General features: G+C 34.0%; 1 protein-coding gene across 2 annotated transcripts; it reads right to left on the bottom strand.

Moving 5' to 3' along the window:
• Window positions 1-714: 714 nt before the first annotated feature.
• On the bottom strand, window positions 715-14,069 carry LOC126717364 (multisubstrate pseudouridine synthase 7). 2 transcript variants are annotated; one of them, XM_050419036.1, is made up of 20 exons: window positions 13,888-14,069; window positions 13,093-13,174; window positions 12,811-13,011; window positions 12,094-12,308; window positions 11,557-11,629; window positions 10,598-10,654; window positions 9,641-9,720; window positions 9,491-9,553; window positions 9,269-9,356; window positions 8,336-8,438; window positions 8,095-8,198; window positions 7,564-7,637; window positions 6,055-6,119; window positions 5,698-5,873; window positions 3,431-3,498; window positions 3,279-3,339; window positions 2,152-2,189; window positions 1,951-2,019; window positions 1,526-1,859; window positions 715-1,006 (listed from the first exon to the last, which is right to left on the bottom strand). In XM_050419036.1, exons 1-20 carry the CDS (start codon window positions 13,971-13,973, stop codon window positions 980-982), a joined length of 2,064 nt encoding a protein of 687 aa, XP_050274993.1. In that variant the 5' UTR covers window positions 13,974-14,069; the 3' UTR covers window positions 715-979. The 2 variants fall into 2 exon arrangements, with proteins under 2 accessions (XP_050274993.1, XP_050274994.1); XM_050419037.1 differs by lacking the exon at window positions 10,598-10,654.
• Window positions 14,070-15,374: the final 1,305 nt, after the last annotated feature.

Below are 15,374 nucleotides of genomic sequence, written 5' to 3'. Positions count from 1 at the left end.
AAATTTTGCAAGCATGGAGAATATAAGAAGAAAATGTAATCCAATGGTGAATTTGTCAAAATTCACATCAAATAAAAAAATATTAAGTTAAAGTTGTAACTTTAAGTTACAATCAATTTTGTAACTAAACTTTGTCCTTATATAAATTAGTCATTAAATTTTCTGCTAAACTAAATACTTTTAATGGACAAAAGTAGTTACTGATAATGATACTCTAATACCATGATAAAGATACTTTAATACCTCATTAAAGATGATCTGATATTATGTTAACTAAATTGGAGGAGATATAGAAAATATTACAGACGCAAGAGTGTAAAATAGAGGAGGAAACACAAGAACACACGGGGTTACGTGATTCGATCTAACGACCTTCATTTACAGAGAAAACCCTTCATTTACAGAGAAAACCCTTAAATGTGAAGTATAATTCATGTGTTGTACTTCACATTCTTCAAGCCTATTCGTTATTGAGGTCTGTAGATGGATCTTTTCAATGTCCCAAGAGATTCATCAAAGATTAACTCATATTCCATGTCTTTTTCAACTCATATTATTTTAAAATGGCCTACAAAGTTGATGACTAAAGTGATTTATCTAACTATAATAAGAAAAAGGTAGAGTTTTGGTTTTATCCTGAAAATTTTTATTATTATTTAAAGGAATTAGACAGACTCTAGAAAAAATTCCATTATTCTACTCTCAAAGCATATGTTACATTTGGAAAAGGTGCTATAAGGAGGAATCTATTTCTTCAGTTTTGCTATCACAAGTAATCAACAAATGTTGAGTTACAGAAAAAGAGCATTAATATGTTTTATTTAATAGAAAAGCAAAATTTATAATATGTTGTAACTTGTAACAGAGAAGTAAGCCTTCTTTTCTCCTTGGCTTTTTCCTCCCCATCTCAAAGTAAGTACTCCTATAGAGAACCATGCAACCGTCTTGGATGCCCCTAAATTGAGAAGCAATGTGCTCACTAGTTCAATGTTTTATGATATGCAACCTGCAGCAGCAAAAAATAAGTAAATTGATGTGCATATAAACCTGCTACTCAAATTAAATCAGATTGGCATTGGCAATATAGGTTTTGGTCCGAAGAAATTTTTTCTGGAAATAGGTTAGTTCTGGGTCAAAGCTTTCAAATCTGCCTCTAGCTTGGATTGAGCTTTGGATTAGTTATATGTGTCTTCTTTATTGTGTATACTTTATACATCATCAACATTTACATACAATTGTGTGATAGGTTTGGCAAATATTTTTTCAAATATAAGGTCTATACAGGGTAGAATTGATCTTGGTCATTTACAGGCTAGGTTTGGTAGCACAGATCTACACCATAGCATTCCTGAATAGCAATGTTACAAATAGGCTTACTACACTCATGGCTTATGCAAGCTAGCATATCCAACAGATGAGCCCCTTGTTGTGGATTAGGACTATGGCTATTAGAAATTTCTCCTAGATATGGGATAGTAATATTGAGAAGGCATATTGACAGAAGAATTTTCAGTGAAGTACATACAGATGTTGAAGTCTTGAGAAGTTCTCTTATTGCCATTGTTGCATAGCAAGAAGCTGGGAGGGTAAAGCTTAACTTAAGAGCCATCTGGGGTTCCTGAGATTCAACTCTTGGCAAGACTTCTTCTTGCTCACCCTCCACCTCATTATCATCTGTTTCAGTCTTCATGTCATTTTCAAGAATCTCTGATTGTTTTGTGCAATCAAACAGATTGTTTTTGTCATTTCCATTGGCCAGATCCTCTTCTCTGGCCTTCTTCACAGGTTTAGACTTGGCAATTTTCTCTAAATCTGTCTCTACTAATGGAATATTACCATCGGTATATGAGAGTAATTCCCTGTGATAACAGAAAAGAAAGACATTTGGTGAACAATATTATCTAAACATAATTATATACAATTTTCCTTTTAGAAAGGAAAAGAACATACCATTCGAAGTCAAGTGGCTTTTGAAAAACCCGCCTATAACTTCCAGTTATACTGGTTAATGAGAATTCCCTAAGAAAATCACCCACGTGAGGAACTTATGATTACAATAACAAAACAAGTGAGAGAGAGAGAGAGAGAGAGAGAGATGATGGGAAGGAGGGTGATTCACTATGAATTCAAGGAAAGTTTTTGGTGACATACTTTACACTATGTACACTCTCCAACAAGCTGATTGTATCCTGATCAATAAAATCAGAAAAAGGATATATAAAGACCAAATGTATTGTACAATAATAAAGGAATTAAAAAAAGGTAAAAATGTGCTATAAAGTCAAGCCATGTTGCTTATTAATTTTTTTTATTTTTTTTTGGGAGGGGGGTGTGAATAAAAGGGAAGGGGGGAGACCAGCCACGACTAGATTAACTGGCATGACCATAGCAGCTCTTCTATCCGCTAAGGAACCAATGACTAAGGGGCCTAGACAGGGTGAAAGACCATGGTCACTCTCTTATAGGTGAGTTGAGGCATAGCCTAACCTCAGCCCCACCCAGAGCACCAACAGTTTCAGGTGTCAAGCATTCATATGCTATGTCATTTTATAACACTATGGGACATATTGTCATTACATAAATCTATGCACCAGAGCTCATTGGCAATATATGGCTTATTTTCAGAAAAAAGTTTTAATTCCAGCAGCAATTTTTTCAATAAGCCCAACATTACTATCTTATCAGATAAAGTCAGATCCGGCCAAACTATTCTCTTTTTTTTTTTTTTTTTAACTGAAAAGTTATACACACCAAATGGGTTTTGAACATATGACCTCATCCTCTGCTCACACTTGTGAGAGAAAGTGCCATTTGAGACAAAGCTCATTGGTGCCATATCATGCCAAAATGATGAAAGATCAAATAAACCAGATAGATTAATTTCAAGCCCATCCTAGTTAGCCTTGAAGATACTCTTTTCAAGTTGGCTTGGCTGAGCTAGGCATTTATTAAATTGTACAACGGACAAACAAGTTAATTACTCTATCCTAGAGGTACCAGACCACACACATCAATTACTAAATGTGTTTTAGATTATACAATTTACTTATGTCAATACGACCAGGCTTGGCAGTATGTTTATCTACCAGAATACAGAATGCCCCCAACAGTGTTTCATTTCAGAGGCAAACTTAACTAATTCCCGTAATATGCAAGTAATATATTCAACATAACAGCCCAGCTCCTCAAATATGATTATTCATGAGCCACGAAAATATAGTAAAATTGGAAACAATAAAAATATATTATACGGAAAACATCAGTAAGATATAGTTCACCTTCTTTGCCAAATCATGGAAGACATTGGCAATATCATTAGATGGATATATTACCCTTGAACTGCCAACAACCAACACAGTCAGATAAGAAAGAAATCTTTAAATGATCTGAATAGTGTCAAACAGATGAGAAAATGTAAGCCTTCCCTTACCCAGGCATTGGGAGGACAACATCATCAATTGTATAATTTCCAGTATGGATATCTTCTGCAGTTACAACCTGTCAGATATGTAGTAAAAAAGCTCCCTTAAAATCCTCACCGTATCTAAACCAGATAAATATTTACAAGTGACTAAAGGCATATATGATGGCATAACTACCATAACAACATTCACATTTGGCTTCCACGAGTCAAGGTCATTCAGAACATAGATTGTTACCATATATAACAAAGAAACAGGAATTTGGCATCCACATCCTACAGGTAGAATAGCAGAGGTAAACTTATTTATAGCTTACATTGATCTGGGTAACTAGAAGTTACAATGTCGTAGGATAATCTTAAGAATAAAAGCATAACCTCTTTTTTTCACACACAACTTTATGTTCTAGAAGAGTTTTTATTACATTCATACTGCCCTTCTGAAGGGAAAATTATTGGCAAATGGAAGAAAGTTGCAAGATCAGGAGTGTATTGAAATGCCAGTGTGTGGCCCCCAATCCACAAATGCAATTCACTCTGATTGTGGTGAATTGCAGTAGCTTGAAATAAGGCTAAAAGGGAATCTGCTTCTACTATGGAATTTTCCAAATCTAACATATACTTTATACGCAACATATGTCACAAAAATTTTCAATCTCAAAAGCATTCCAATTGGATCTTATAAAATCAGATTATGATGGATCAAATTGGAAGACTCAACTTAAAGTCCACAGGCCTATTCATCATGTTCCCAATAGATCATGTCATTCCATCACAAAATAAAGAATCTAAAACCAACATATGATGGATGATAAAATAATCATACAATCAGTTTTTTTATAAGTAATATGTTAAATTACCAACTATCCCAAAAGCTTAAGCTATTGGGAAATGGTAAATTTAATCACATAATTCAAACAATTCCTCTCACATGTGGGCTCAAACTCTCTTCTAATAAGTGATTCCCAACACGTGGGATTCTAAATGGGAGGTAGAGTGGAGAAGACACAGATCGAATTCAGGTCTGCTTTGATACCATGTTAAATTACCGATTGTCCCAAAAACTTAAGCAATTGAAAAATGATACTAGACATTTGTATTAGAAGACGGGAAAGATATTAGATAGAAAACCCAAGAATTTGCTAAAGAGGGGCCTATACATAGATGTTGACAAGACAGGGAATGAAATGGTATTTGTATTGAAAAATTTGCTAAAAAGGTACTTGGAAAATCTAAAGCATGTGGGGTATCGACTAAGGAGAATTGGTGGTGGAATGAGGGGGTTCAAGAAAAAATTAGATTAGAGAGAGAGAGAGAGAGAGAGAGAGAGAGAGAGAGAGAGAGGGAGGGAGGGAGAGAAGCCTAACTAGATGTGCTATAGAGACAATTTCACTTACGAAAATTGTAAAAAGGTGAAGAGGGAAGCAAAAAAAGACAATCTGAGATGCTAGAGTTAAGGCTTATGATAAGTTAAGTTGGGGTAGGATGGAGAAAAGAAAGAAGATAGGATAAGTGGAATTAGGAACATGGACAACAAAATCGCACTAGTCAATGTGAGACAGACACCAAGTACATGTTTAGATTTCTTCTATACAAAATCTCACTTGTCAATGTGGGATTAATTAAGGATGTGGTTTTGATAGAAATTTAACTTCATATAATTCACATCTTAGATGTGACTACATTAAAAATAAACAAATAAATAAATAAATCTCAACCAGAGGAGAAGCCTTTAGAATTTTTTTTTTTTTTTTTTTGGGTGAGGAAGCCTTTAGAAAGAACTTAGGTGATCAGATCTCTTCAACATAATATTTTGCAGGACCATGTAAAGCATGCAAATTTTGTATAACAATGTACCTTAATATCTCTAGCGTCTAAATAATAATTTGGATTGTTCAAGTTAAGAAGGCCCATGTAGGATGATGGAAGACACAGGATTACACCAACCTGAAAGAGAGGAAATGGTGCTCTTGGCACACCCTACCAGATAGGCTGGGTTTTAGCAGAAATGCAGGGCCATGTAAAACGAACAATGCATATTTTGTATAAGAATGTACGTTAATATCTCTAGCATCTAAAAATAATTCGGGATTGTTCAAGTAAAGAACGCTCATGTAGGATGACAGAAGAAGAAAGATTACACCAACTTGAAAGAGAGGAAATGGTGCTCATGGCACACCGTACCAGATAGGTTGGGTTTTAGCAGCGATTATAATAATGTACAAGTATAAATAATAATAATAATAATAAATTATTCAAGGACTATGACACCAAACCTTCACAAGATTATTTCTTTCTTCAGGAAGATCGGTTCCAGAGATTTCGTCTAGATGATTAGAATCATCTGCATCATTATTGCTGTCATCTTCACATTCAAGCATCCCTCCTGACACGTTTTCAGTATTATCTCCTTTACAATATACCAAGTCTCCCAACACAACTTGGTCAGTACCTGCAACATGTTTGAATAATGTTAAATTGCATAGTGCTAATAAATAAATGTGCAGTCAAAATTTTGAAATACTTCCATAATAAAGATGATGATCTGACAACCTAACATTACATAATTGATGCAGTAGATGCATAGAAAGACCCATAAAATTTCTCCGCAGAAAATACAAGCGACAGCATACCATATTTTTGCACTCTCAGACTAGCTGCATGGTTCCACAAATAGCTTTGGTAACTATGTATATACCTGAAAAATAGCGCAGCAAAACATTGTAAAAGTTGAAAGCCAAAATTAATTTGAAGCTTAATGATTCTCTCACCTCTCTCTTCATTTGCACACGTGTGTGTGTGTGTGCGCGTGAGAGAGAGAGAGAGAGAGAGAGAACAGAATAAAAATTTGAATCAAGGATTCTCTCAGTGTCGTTCAGTGATTCAGTCACCACGTAGAAGAGATTAATGCTGCAAAGGCTGCATTGAGTTATCTCAGAATAACTGCATCTTTTCGGATAAGTTTATTTTTTTCAGATATATTTAAACACTGGTTTCATACATTAGAGAGCAACAGCTTTATTCTATAATAGTACAGATTTCCTAGCAAATTCAATCACATAATACAACAATAAAAAATTTTCCTTCCCTGATAAACGTTTAATAATTTTGTTCACAAGAGAATGAATAGATGCCAAAAGGTCTCCTCGACAACTTTTTATTCAAGTGAAAACGTTTGTCACTAACTACAAAGAGTTGGGTTCAAGTTACACTTGGTGTAATGTTATACCACTCAAAATGTTTTTATTGGATGCTAATTTTGACAAATCCACTGTTAGATTATATTTCTTTGTATACCCTCCATGCTTGCATAATTTCAAGATAATCAGAAATCACAAACTATGTCATCTATCAAATATTTAAATTTCAAGTTTTTTGTATTTTAGAGTTATGCATTAAAGTTAGGTCTTTAGATTGAATAGAAAATAGCATCCGATAGGTATGAAATTCAACATGTGTATTAAAAATATAAATAACATATAGTCTAATCATGGGATTTGAAATATTGTAACACAATAAAAAGTTATTAGGCAGTTTAACATTACTTAGAGTTGCACCAAGTGTAACTTAATCCTAACCCAACTACAAAATATTTATTTTTCAAATAAATAGAAGCAAATATTCCATTCCAGTACAAATTTGACAAACGGCATCAACTTGAAGTCCACCTTCATTCTTTTGGCAACTAAAATATACAAAATCAATGATCATTTTTTCACCAGTAAGAGAACATTAATGCCAGTACTATCGTACTGGTGACCTTCATGCAACTTTTGATTTTGTAAATGACACAAAAGCATGAATAAGATTAGATGCAATAATAAAATATCTGCCCTTTGATCCACAGATAACAAGTTTGTTAAAATTTCAAAAGAAAAAAATTTCCCCCAAAAAAGATTTCTTCTGTTTTAATGAGATTACATGAGATGTTAGCCAATAAAAGAAACCGTGTCAAATGCTTTAAGAAAGAAATTTTTCATTGATCAATGTCCAGAGATTATAAACGTGGACATATGCACCTTCTCATGGGTATACAAGATGTAATTCAGATTAATAATGATGATGTAACAAGATGCTTTTAAAAATATATACATAAGCAGTCAACTTAGACCATCAAGATACCTACTGGAATAACCACTTACATCATTCTCAACGTCCGAGGTACAGCCTTCAGAGCCTGCAAGTAGTTCCCCGGACATTTCTTCAAGCACTGCAGCTGTATGAGATTAAAATGATGAATATGGAACTTTTGTCAGCACTTTTTTTTTTTTTTAAATCTCCCTTCAGAACTATTAAGCAGGATATATGAAAGTCAATATAGATGGGGGAAACAACCAATAGGCATTGCAGTGAACTCCAGAGGTAGGGAAGGAGACAATAATTTAACACATTAAAAAAAATTTAAAAAGTAGTACTTTCATCAGGACCTCCAAAGAAGCACTCTCTCTTCAGAACCATCATGCAGAAAAATGAACATCATGACAGATATTGGAAAATGGCCAACAGGCACAGGCATTATAGTGAAAGAAGCAACTACAGAGAAAAAGGATAAGTCACCACAAACGACAATTTATTTGATAAGAAACTTGTTTACAAAAACATTTACAGAAACATTAAACACAGTACGAGCCAAGAAGAAAGGTATACAAGAGCAACCAAAGTTAGAATCTTACTATAGCCCTTTCAGCAACTAAATGTCGAGGTAACTGCTTCAAGGTCCCTTCAATATCATTACTTTCCTTGTAATATTCGCGTGCCTTTGCTATGACAGTTCTTTGTAAAGGTTTAAATTAAGAAAAACAGCACAAATTATTTTATACTGAATAGAAAGTGTGTGACAAACCACTTGAGTTTAAAATTGTGAAGTAAATAATAATTTCTCCTCATAAAAAAAAACGAACAGTACAAGGATATCCCCTTCTCTTGGATCAAGAATCATGCTTACAGCAGCCTTCCACTCTCCTCGGAATAATGCAGCCCCAATAAGATGTGTCGGCACAGAACCGCTTCCAAAACGCTGAGTTCATTTGCATACAGTTCAATAATAGTAACCATTAAACAATTCTGACAATCTGACCCATATACCATAAGAGTGAGCATTTTGTTCACTTAGGTAATCCAAGTCATGCAATTTACTCTAAAGTGATTCAGCACTGACTGACACCAGCAAGAAACATAGAAGGGGTCAATGCCATAAGTTTCAGACTTCTGTGTATCAATAAAAATAAAATAAAGTAATCTTGTCAACACAAACAGGTCTAATGAGATCAACTACAGAATTCCAACATTATTTAATCATTAATTTGCTTCTCTTCAACTTGGCTTCGAAACTTCTTAAAAGGAGTTAGGTCCATGCCAAAAATATGCTGGAGATGTTACATACTATTGAGAGATCATTTGGCATGTACCTAACACCCTAGATAAGTCCACGTTAAAAGTTAATTATTTGATTTTGAATTTTTGACAAAATCTATGTTTGGATGAAATTGGTATTGTTTCACATTTAAAGGAGCAATCTACCGTACAAGTATAAGGTGCTTAATAAGAGATATTTAGGCTGCATTAGCTGGATGACAATGACCAACCATGCAAAATATCCTAGGCCAGAAAATGACATTCTGGGCTTTTGCAAGTGGATTTTAGAGAACTTTGTTATCTATCAAACATAATGGGATTTTATAATAGGTTTAATAACTGACATTTAATTCAAAATCAGTTGGCAGTAAACAAACCAAATTTGTACAGCATAAGAATATATCCTTGCATTCATCACAACAAAATTCTAAAAAGAAAAGGCGTGTACACAAACATAAAAAGCAAGTGATGATTAACAGATTAAGCATGTACTTGTAAACCAAAGTAGTTGATAAACCCAAGCCTTCCCAATGCATCTGCAGATGCTTTGACAGTATCATCAGAATCTGCAACAACTCCTCTGAGGAAACAATGAGCGGGGTGAGTGGATAACATTAAGAGTGAAAGTAAGCACACGGATGTTTTAAGAAAGAAATATGAAATATTTATTACTGAAAATAAAACTGGTTTAGTGAACAAGGCAAACATCCTAACCGCAATGTGATTGTAAACCGGTTTCCCATGAGCTGGCCAAGAAGAAGTCCTTCCTTAACATAGCTGGACAAAAATGCAGCTATAAGACACGTATGCATCACGCAACAAAAAGGTCAATAAAACAAAGAAATAAGAACTCATTGACCTTACCAAAAGTCACCCACTTTGATACCAATCAACCTTTCATTAAGAGCAGCTAATCTACTTGCATGCTGCTTGAAAGCTGTTACCTGGAAACACAAAAAAGAGACTACGCTAGGACATCCTTCTCCAAATGAAGTATTAATTTAACTACTTAATGACTTCTTTCAGCCACCACTAAATGGGTCATGACCTTGTTCTGTTCACCTAAGTGGGAACCTGAGAGTGGTAGCTTGAATACTTAATCAAATAAATAATAATAATATATGTAGAAGCTATTACTATTATTATGAAAAAGAAAAATTCCCATGCACTTGAAATGCAGATAAATCAGAAGCATAATCTTAGGAAAAAGATAAGGAAAAGCGACTATTCCCATCATAATGATAGATTCCCACTCAATTGAAATTTAAAATAAATCCCAAGTGTAATTCTTTGATACCTTTTTATGACAATGAAGAGAGGCTTCAGACTTTTCTCTAGTGTGTTCATTGGAAAATTCAATTTGCCAACCTATTTAATCTGTATATCTGATTAATCCGCGAATTTGACCAAGTCAACTTGTAAACCTTGACACAGATAAGCATCAATTAAAATACTTTTATTTTTCACAGTATAAACTAGGACTTCTAACACTATGTACCTAAAAATTGAAATTGGGAGTTAAAGTTTCTTCATGCTTTCCAAGACCAGGACTTAGAATCGCTAAATTCCCTGATGGTCAATTATATTCTAATCTCCCAACACGGCAACAGGAGGATAGGTTGATTTGGAAGGTTAAGTGCATGTATATGCATATACATCTATAAATAAATACAAGCGCATATTTATTGTTAAAGACAACTAAGCGCACATAAGAATTTTAACAGAACTCCAAAGGAGCTGTTAAATGCAAATCTTGTAGATAAAGTAATAAACCATCAGCATTCAAAGGCGCAAGAAGGTGGAATGGGAAGAATGAATTACCCTTTGAGTCGTGACTGCGCGCTTATCCTTCGTACCCGCAAACCCAAAAGACCTCGGCTGTCAAAGAAAAATACCAATAAACTTAGGAGCAAGTTATTTAACAAACGTTTATAACAAATTTTACAAATATGACCCATCTTAATTGTTAATTGGTTCTGAAAATTAGAAAAATTCAATTTATCATTCCATCACAAGCATTTGTGAATGTGTGAGTGCATGTGTGCACACATAATCAAAGGTAAAAACAAGTCAGCAAAATACCCAATTAGTGACCATCGGACCCCACAATTGTGGACAAAAACACAGAGACACAGCCAGACAGGGCATCAAATACTTCTAATCAGCAAAATTAAAGACACAAGTACCCAGTTTTATCTTGCATGTGTGCATGTTTAAGAAATCATTAAACCAACATCTATGTTTAACGATGTATAAGTGTGTATGCAAGCAACAAGCGCAGTGATAAAAATTTTAGACACTCACCCAGTGGTTTTTGAGTCCACAACTCACCCTTCTATCCACACTTTGTGAGAACAAAATGCCATTTGAGCTGGGGCTCATTGGCAAAGATCAGTGATAAAAAAAATAAAACAGATAGTGGTTTGCATCATCAAAATGCATCTAATAAAATTATTCTTTATTGAAAGATTTAAAAATAATTATTATTATTATTAAAAAAAAAAAAAAAAAAGAGAAGTACATACTCATTTATAAACACAAGGCTAGAAAATTCAACAAGTGACCACTGACCAGGATAGTTTCAAATAGAGGTTTCATGCCATAACCTACCCTAATACCTATTCGTATTTGGGAGGAATGTCCCACAAATCATAAGAGAAAGCAGACAAAAAGATGGAGAGAGAGGCAGAAGAAGCAGCTTTGAATTAACTTCCTTCCATTATCATGATAGTGAGCACCACAAAGCTAAGCAATTTCCAATACAATAAAAAATGACATACCTGGATGCCAAGCATCTTTCCTATCACTCCTAAGGCCTCCTGTGTGTCCTTGTTCTCCTTGTAAAGATGAAACCTGAGCATTTGCATTGACAGAATGTTTTAGTTATATTTTCAAATGCCATCTAAAACATGTCATGACATGAATAAGCAGTGGAGGTCAAGAAGACAAAGAGTGCAAGATTTTTTATTATTATTGGTAAGTTACACAAGCATCAAGTGGGTCTTGAAGCCAAAACCTCATCCTCAACCTTGGTGCCATTTGAGATAGAGTTCATTGGCAGAAAGTAGAAATCTTTATAGAGTAAGGAAGAAATGCTGACCTTCCTAACCAAAAAATTATTTTCATTGCATATAATACAGCTGTATATTTCATCAATTCATCGGTTCAATGATTTTGCTGTGCCAAATCAAAATTAGTTTCTAAACCATGCAGGATTTTTATTCAAGAGTAAGATTTTAAATCTTAAAGAAACATATAAGTGGCATAAATATGATTATGAAGAAACCAAGAAAAAGAAGGAGCTTTGGCTATATTACCTAAGGAACTTCCCATTGTTCTCTGACCAATTTTCTGAACCTCTGCTATCAAAGGGCTTATCACCTCTTTCTTTCCGTTTTTTGGAGTGTCTGCCTTTATTTCTTTGACCTCCAGTATTTAACCTCACACGAATGCATTTTGATGAGGCATCTGGTCCATCAACCACGTCAGTGACAAGGAATTTGAAGTTCTGCTTAAAAAAATTGTGCATTGCCTGAAAGACGCAAAAAGTACGTGATAAATGATATGCTAACACAGAACTAGGAGAGAAACTTGGAATCTATGCTTACTAGGTGTAGCTCGAAATGGAACCAAACCAACACCAGGTTTGGCAATCAGTTTTGGAAATTGCTTTGAAAATAAAGTGGCAGGATAACAAAGCAAAAGCAAAGCAATTAATTGAGATCCAGTCTGTTAAGTTTGTCCTCAGTCTCATAGTTCTGAAGCATATAAACACATTCTTTTCTTCAACTTGATATTAGCCTACATTCAAGTAGACCACCAAGCCCTCGACCCAAAAACAAACCAATGGTAAGGCTGGTTCAGCCTTAGGTAGCTCTATAGTAAACTGCAAACCTAGCAAAATTCATGTGCCAACCTCATGCCTCACGAAAACTAAACATTTTCTCAGTCTTGACAGCACCACAGCCAACCCAATGTGGACCAGAAGGGTAGATATATAAATGAATAGATTGAAATCAAACTCCAAAACTAACCGTTCGATGAGATTTGTCAGAATCTGGTGAAAGAACAATTGGTGAAATGCCATCTTCAACACCAGAATTAATTTGATTAATAAAATCTTCTAAATGCTTGGCATCCGAGTCACCAGCTAGAGATCTAAATGATTCAATTTCAGAAGCATAACTTTTAGTATTAGCTGTATCTTCTGTCATCGTCACAGTTTCCTCACCAATCTGAATAGATCAAAAGATCACTCTATAATCATTATAAATATATTCAAATAAAACAAAAAGAAACCCATAAATCCTAATTACCTCCTCCTGAGGGGCATCCAAGGAAGTTAGATGAGCTACATTTCCTTCTTTATCTACTTCATTCACAATAAAATCGGAATACCTAGATCAAAATTCCAAGAGAAATATATAAATAAAGAAATACATCAATATAACCACAAGACAACACCAACTAATTGCCCTGTACATACATATATGTGTGTGTGTGCGTGCGTGTCTAAAATTTCCCCATAAATGAAGTAGAATCAAATAAAATTGCAGATGATACAATGGCAACACATAGAGGATAGCATAAGAAATAAAGAAAAACGACTATTAAAATCACAAAAATTATACAGAAATTTAAGTGTGTGTGTGTGTGTGTGTGTGTGTGTGTGTGTGTGTAAGAATTCTTTCAGAACAAACAAAAGATTTCAAGAAATTTTTGCACACACACACACAGAGAACTAACAACTAAAAACTGAAAATTTTCACATACACAAATTGAAATTGTGAAAATCACAAGAATTGATACAAATTATGTCAACAGCAGCAAAAAAATGGAAAGAAATTTTTTACACGCATGCATGCATAAAATTGAATCAATACTAACATAACATTTGCAGTAAATTTTTCACACATACACATTATTATAACAACTAGAAAATTAGCAACTAAAATATGAAGTGGCAAAACAAAAAGTACTTAAAAAGAAATTTGAAAAGAACCCATTAACAAGAATTGGATTTTGGTTACAAAGAATAAAGAAAGAGTCCAAATTTAAATGATATTTGAAAATGTCTCTGTTTTTTTTTTTTTTTGGGTGAAGAATAAGACCTTTGTTTGAGAATGCCACGAAAGCCAGGGAGGTTAGAGATGAAGCAGAAGATTCCAACGTTGGATTCGTCAACCTTGGTTGCCATTTGGGTTATGGAGGATTTTGTGGTTGTGATGGGGTAGTAGTTACTGTTGAAGTTAGAGTTGCAGAGGAAGTAGGGTTTTAGTTTTGGTTTCAGTTAATAAGTACATTTGATTTTCTTTTGTTTTGTGTCACTGCCACTTTTGATTTTGGGCGTGTTTTGCTTTTTCTAACGTTTCCCTTCTAAACGCTGCGTTTTGTTTTGTGCCACCACCCATTGTTCTTCTTCTTCTTCTTCTTTTTTTTTCTGTTTTTTTAAGACTAAATTACTCTTTTTACTTCCTTCTAAAAAAAATTATTTTTTTCACCCTTGAAGTATTTTTAAATGGATTAACCGATGCCTTTACCGTTTTTTTTTAATAGACTATTTTAGAAAAGTTTTGATAAAAAATTTTCAAAAAAATCAATTGCTTTTTACTTTTTTTTCATCAAAAAATTTGAAAATTATTTTTTAAACCAATTCTCTTAGGGTATAAGAGATACTTGAAGTACTAAAATAGAAAAAAAAAATTATATATATGTGTGGGGGCCAGTTAGCTAGAAGTTACTATTAAAACTGTACAAATTGGGCCTATGGCCCAATCCGAGGATATTAACTAATCTGAAAATGGTCAAATAACGTTATTATGAGAATGGTATAAGAAGAATAAATAAGAATTGTATATGATAGTCCAAAATATGTCCGAGGAGAAAAATCATATCGGAAACAGAGATCTCAGGTCAGTAAGAATGTCTTATCATCCTGGACATCCTTCAAGGTTGCATCACGATTAAAAGTCGAACATTGGATAAGGGAGGAGTAAAGGGAGGCAACAAATATCTTCAAGAGCTGCTACCTTCACATTAAATGCAACTCAGATAACTTTCTGACCGCATTAATGTAGAGGTGATACTTGAACAGTGGTAAAGTAACTTTACAGCTGCTAGTTGAAGGTTCTGGGAGGTGTTAGATAGGACAAGAAGGAGTTCCTAGAAACTAACCTACACGTATATGGTAGAAATGATACCAAAATTATAGTATATAGCATGGAGAGATGGCCTAAAGGAGGGGGATCGAGAAGTCAAAAAATCTTTGTAATAATCCTTTGAACTCTTGTAACATTGATCATCAACTGGATATTATAATATAACTCCTTGTACTATGCTGAGGACAAATTTTCTCATTTCACTTGTATTTGATTATCTTAAATAAACAATTGTTATTGTCTTTCTTACCAAATAGAACTAGTTCTTTTACCTATGCTTTACAAATTCATTATTTGGGCTTATTGGACTAAAACTCAATCCTATATTAGGTCTAATCTAAATTCAGTCCTTACAATATGTTTATTGCTCTTTTGTTTGGTTATATTGGTCCTTTGTTGCTATTTTGCACAAAAAATAAATAATATTAAAAAGTTTAAGA

Source organism: Quercus robur, chromosome 3 (genome assembly GCF_932294415.1).
Source record: "Quercus robur chromosome 3, dhQueRobu3.1, whole genome shotgun sequence".
Lineage (NCBI taxonomy): Eukaryota > Viridiplantae > Streptophyta > Magnoliopsida > Fagales > Fagaceae > Quercus > Quercus robur.
The sequence above is the reverse complement of the archived record's forward strand: the minus strand, read 5'-3'. Positions and strand labels throughout refer to the sequence as shown.

Excerpts from the sequence above, each read along its gene's own strand:
- LOC126717364 (XM_050419036.1), bottom strand. The coding sequence starts at position 13,973 with ATGGCAACCAAGGTTGACGAATCCAACGTTGGAATCTTCTGCTTCATC. Across the intron at positions 9,554-9,640 it reads ATCAAAGTGGGTGACTTTTG|CTATGTTAAGGAAGGACTTC; the intron begins GTAAGGTCAATG and ends ATTTTTGTCCAG. Across the intron at positions 2,020-2,151 it reads GAGAGTGTACATAGTGTAAA|GGAATTCTCATTAACCAGTA; the intron begins GTATGTCACCAA and ends TGATTTTCTTAG.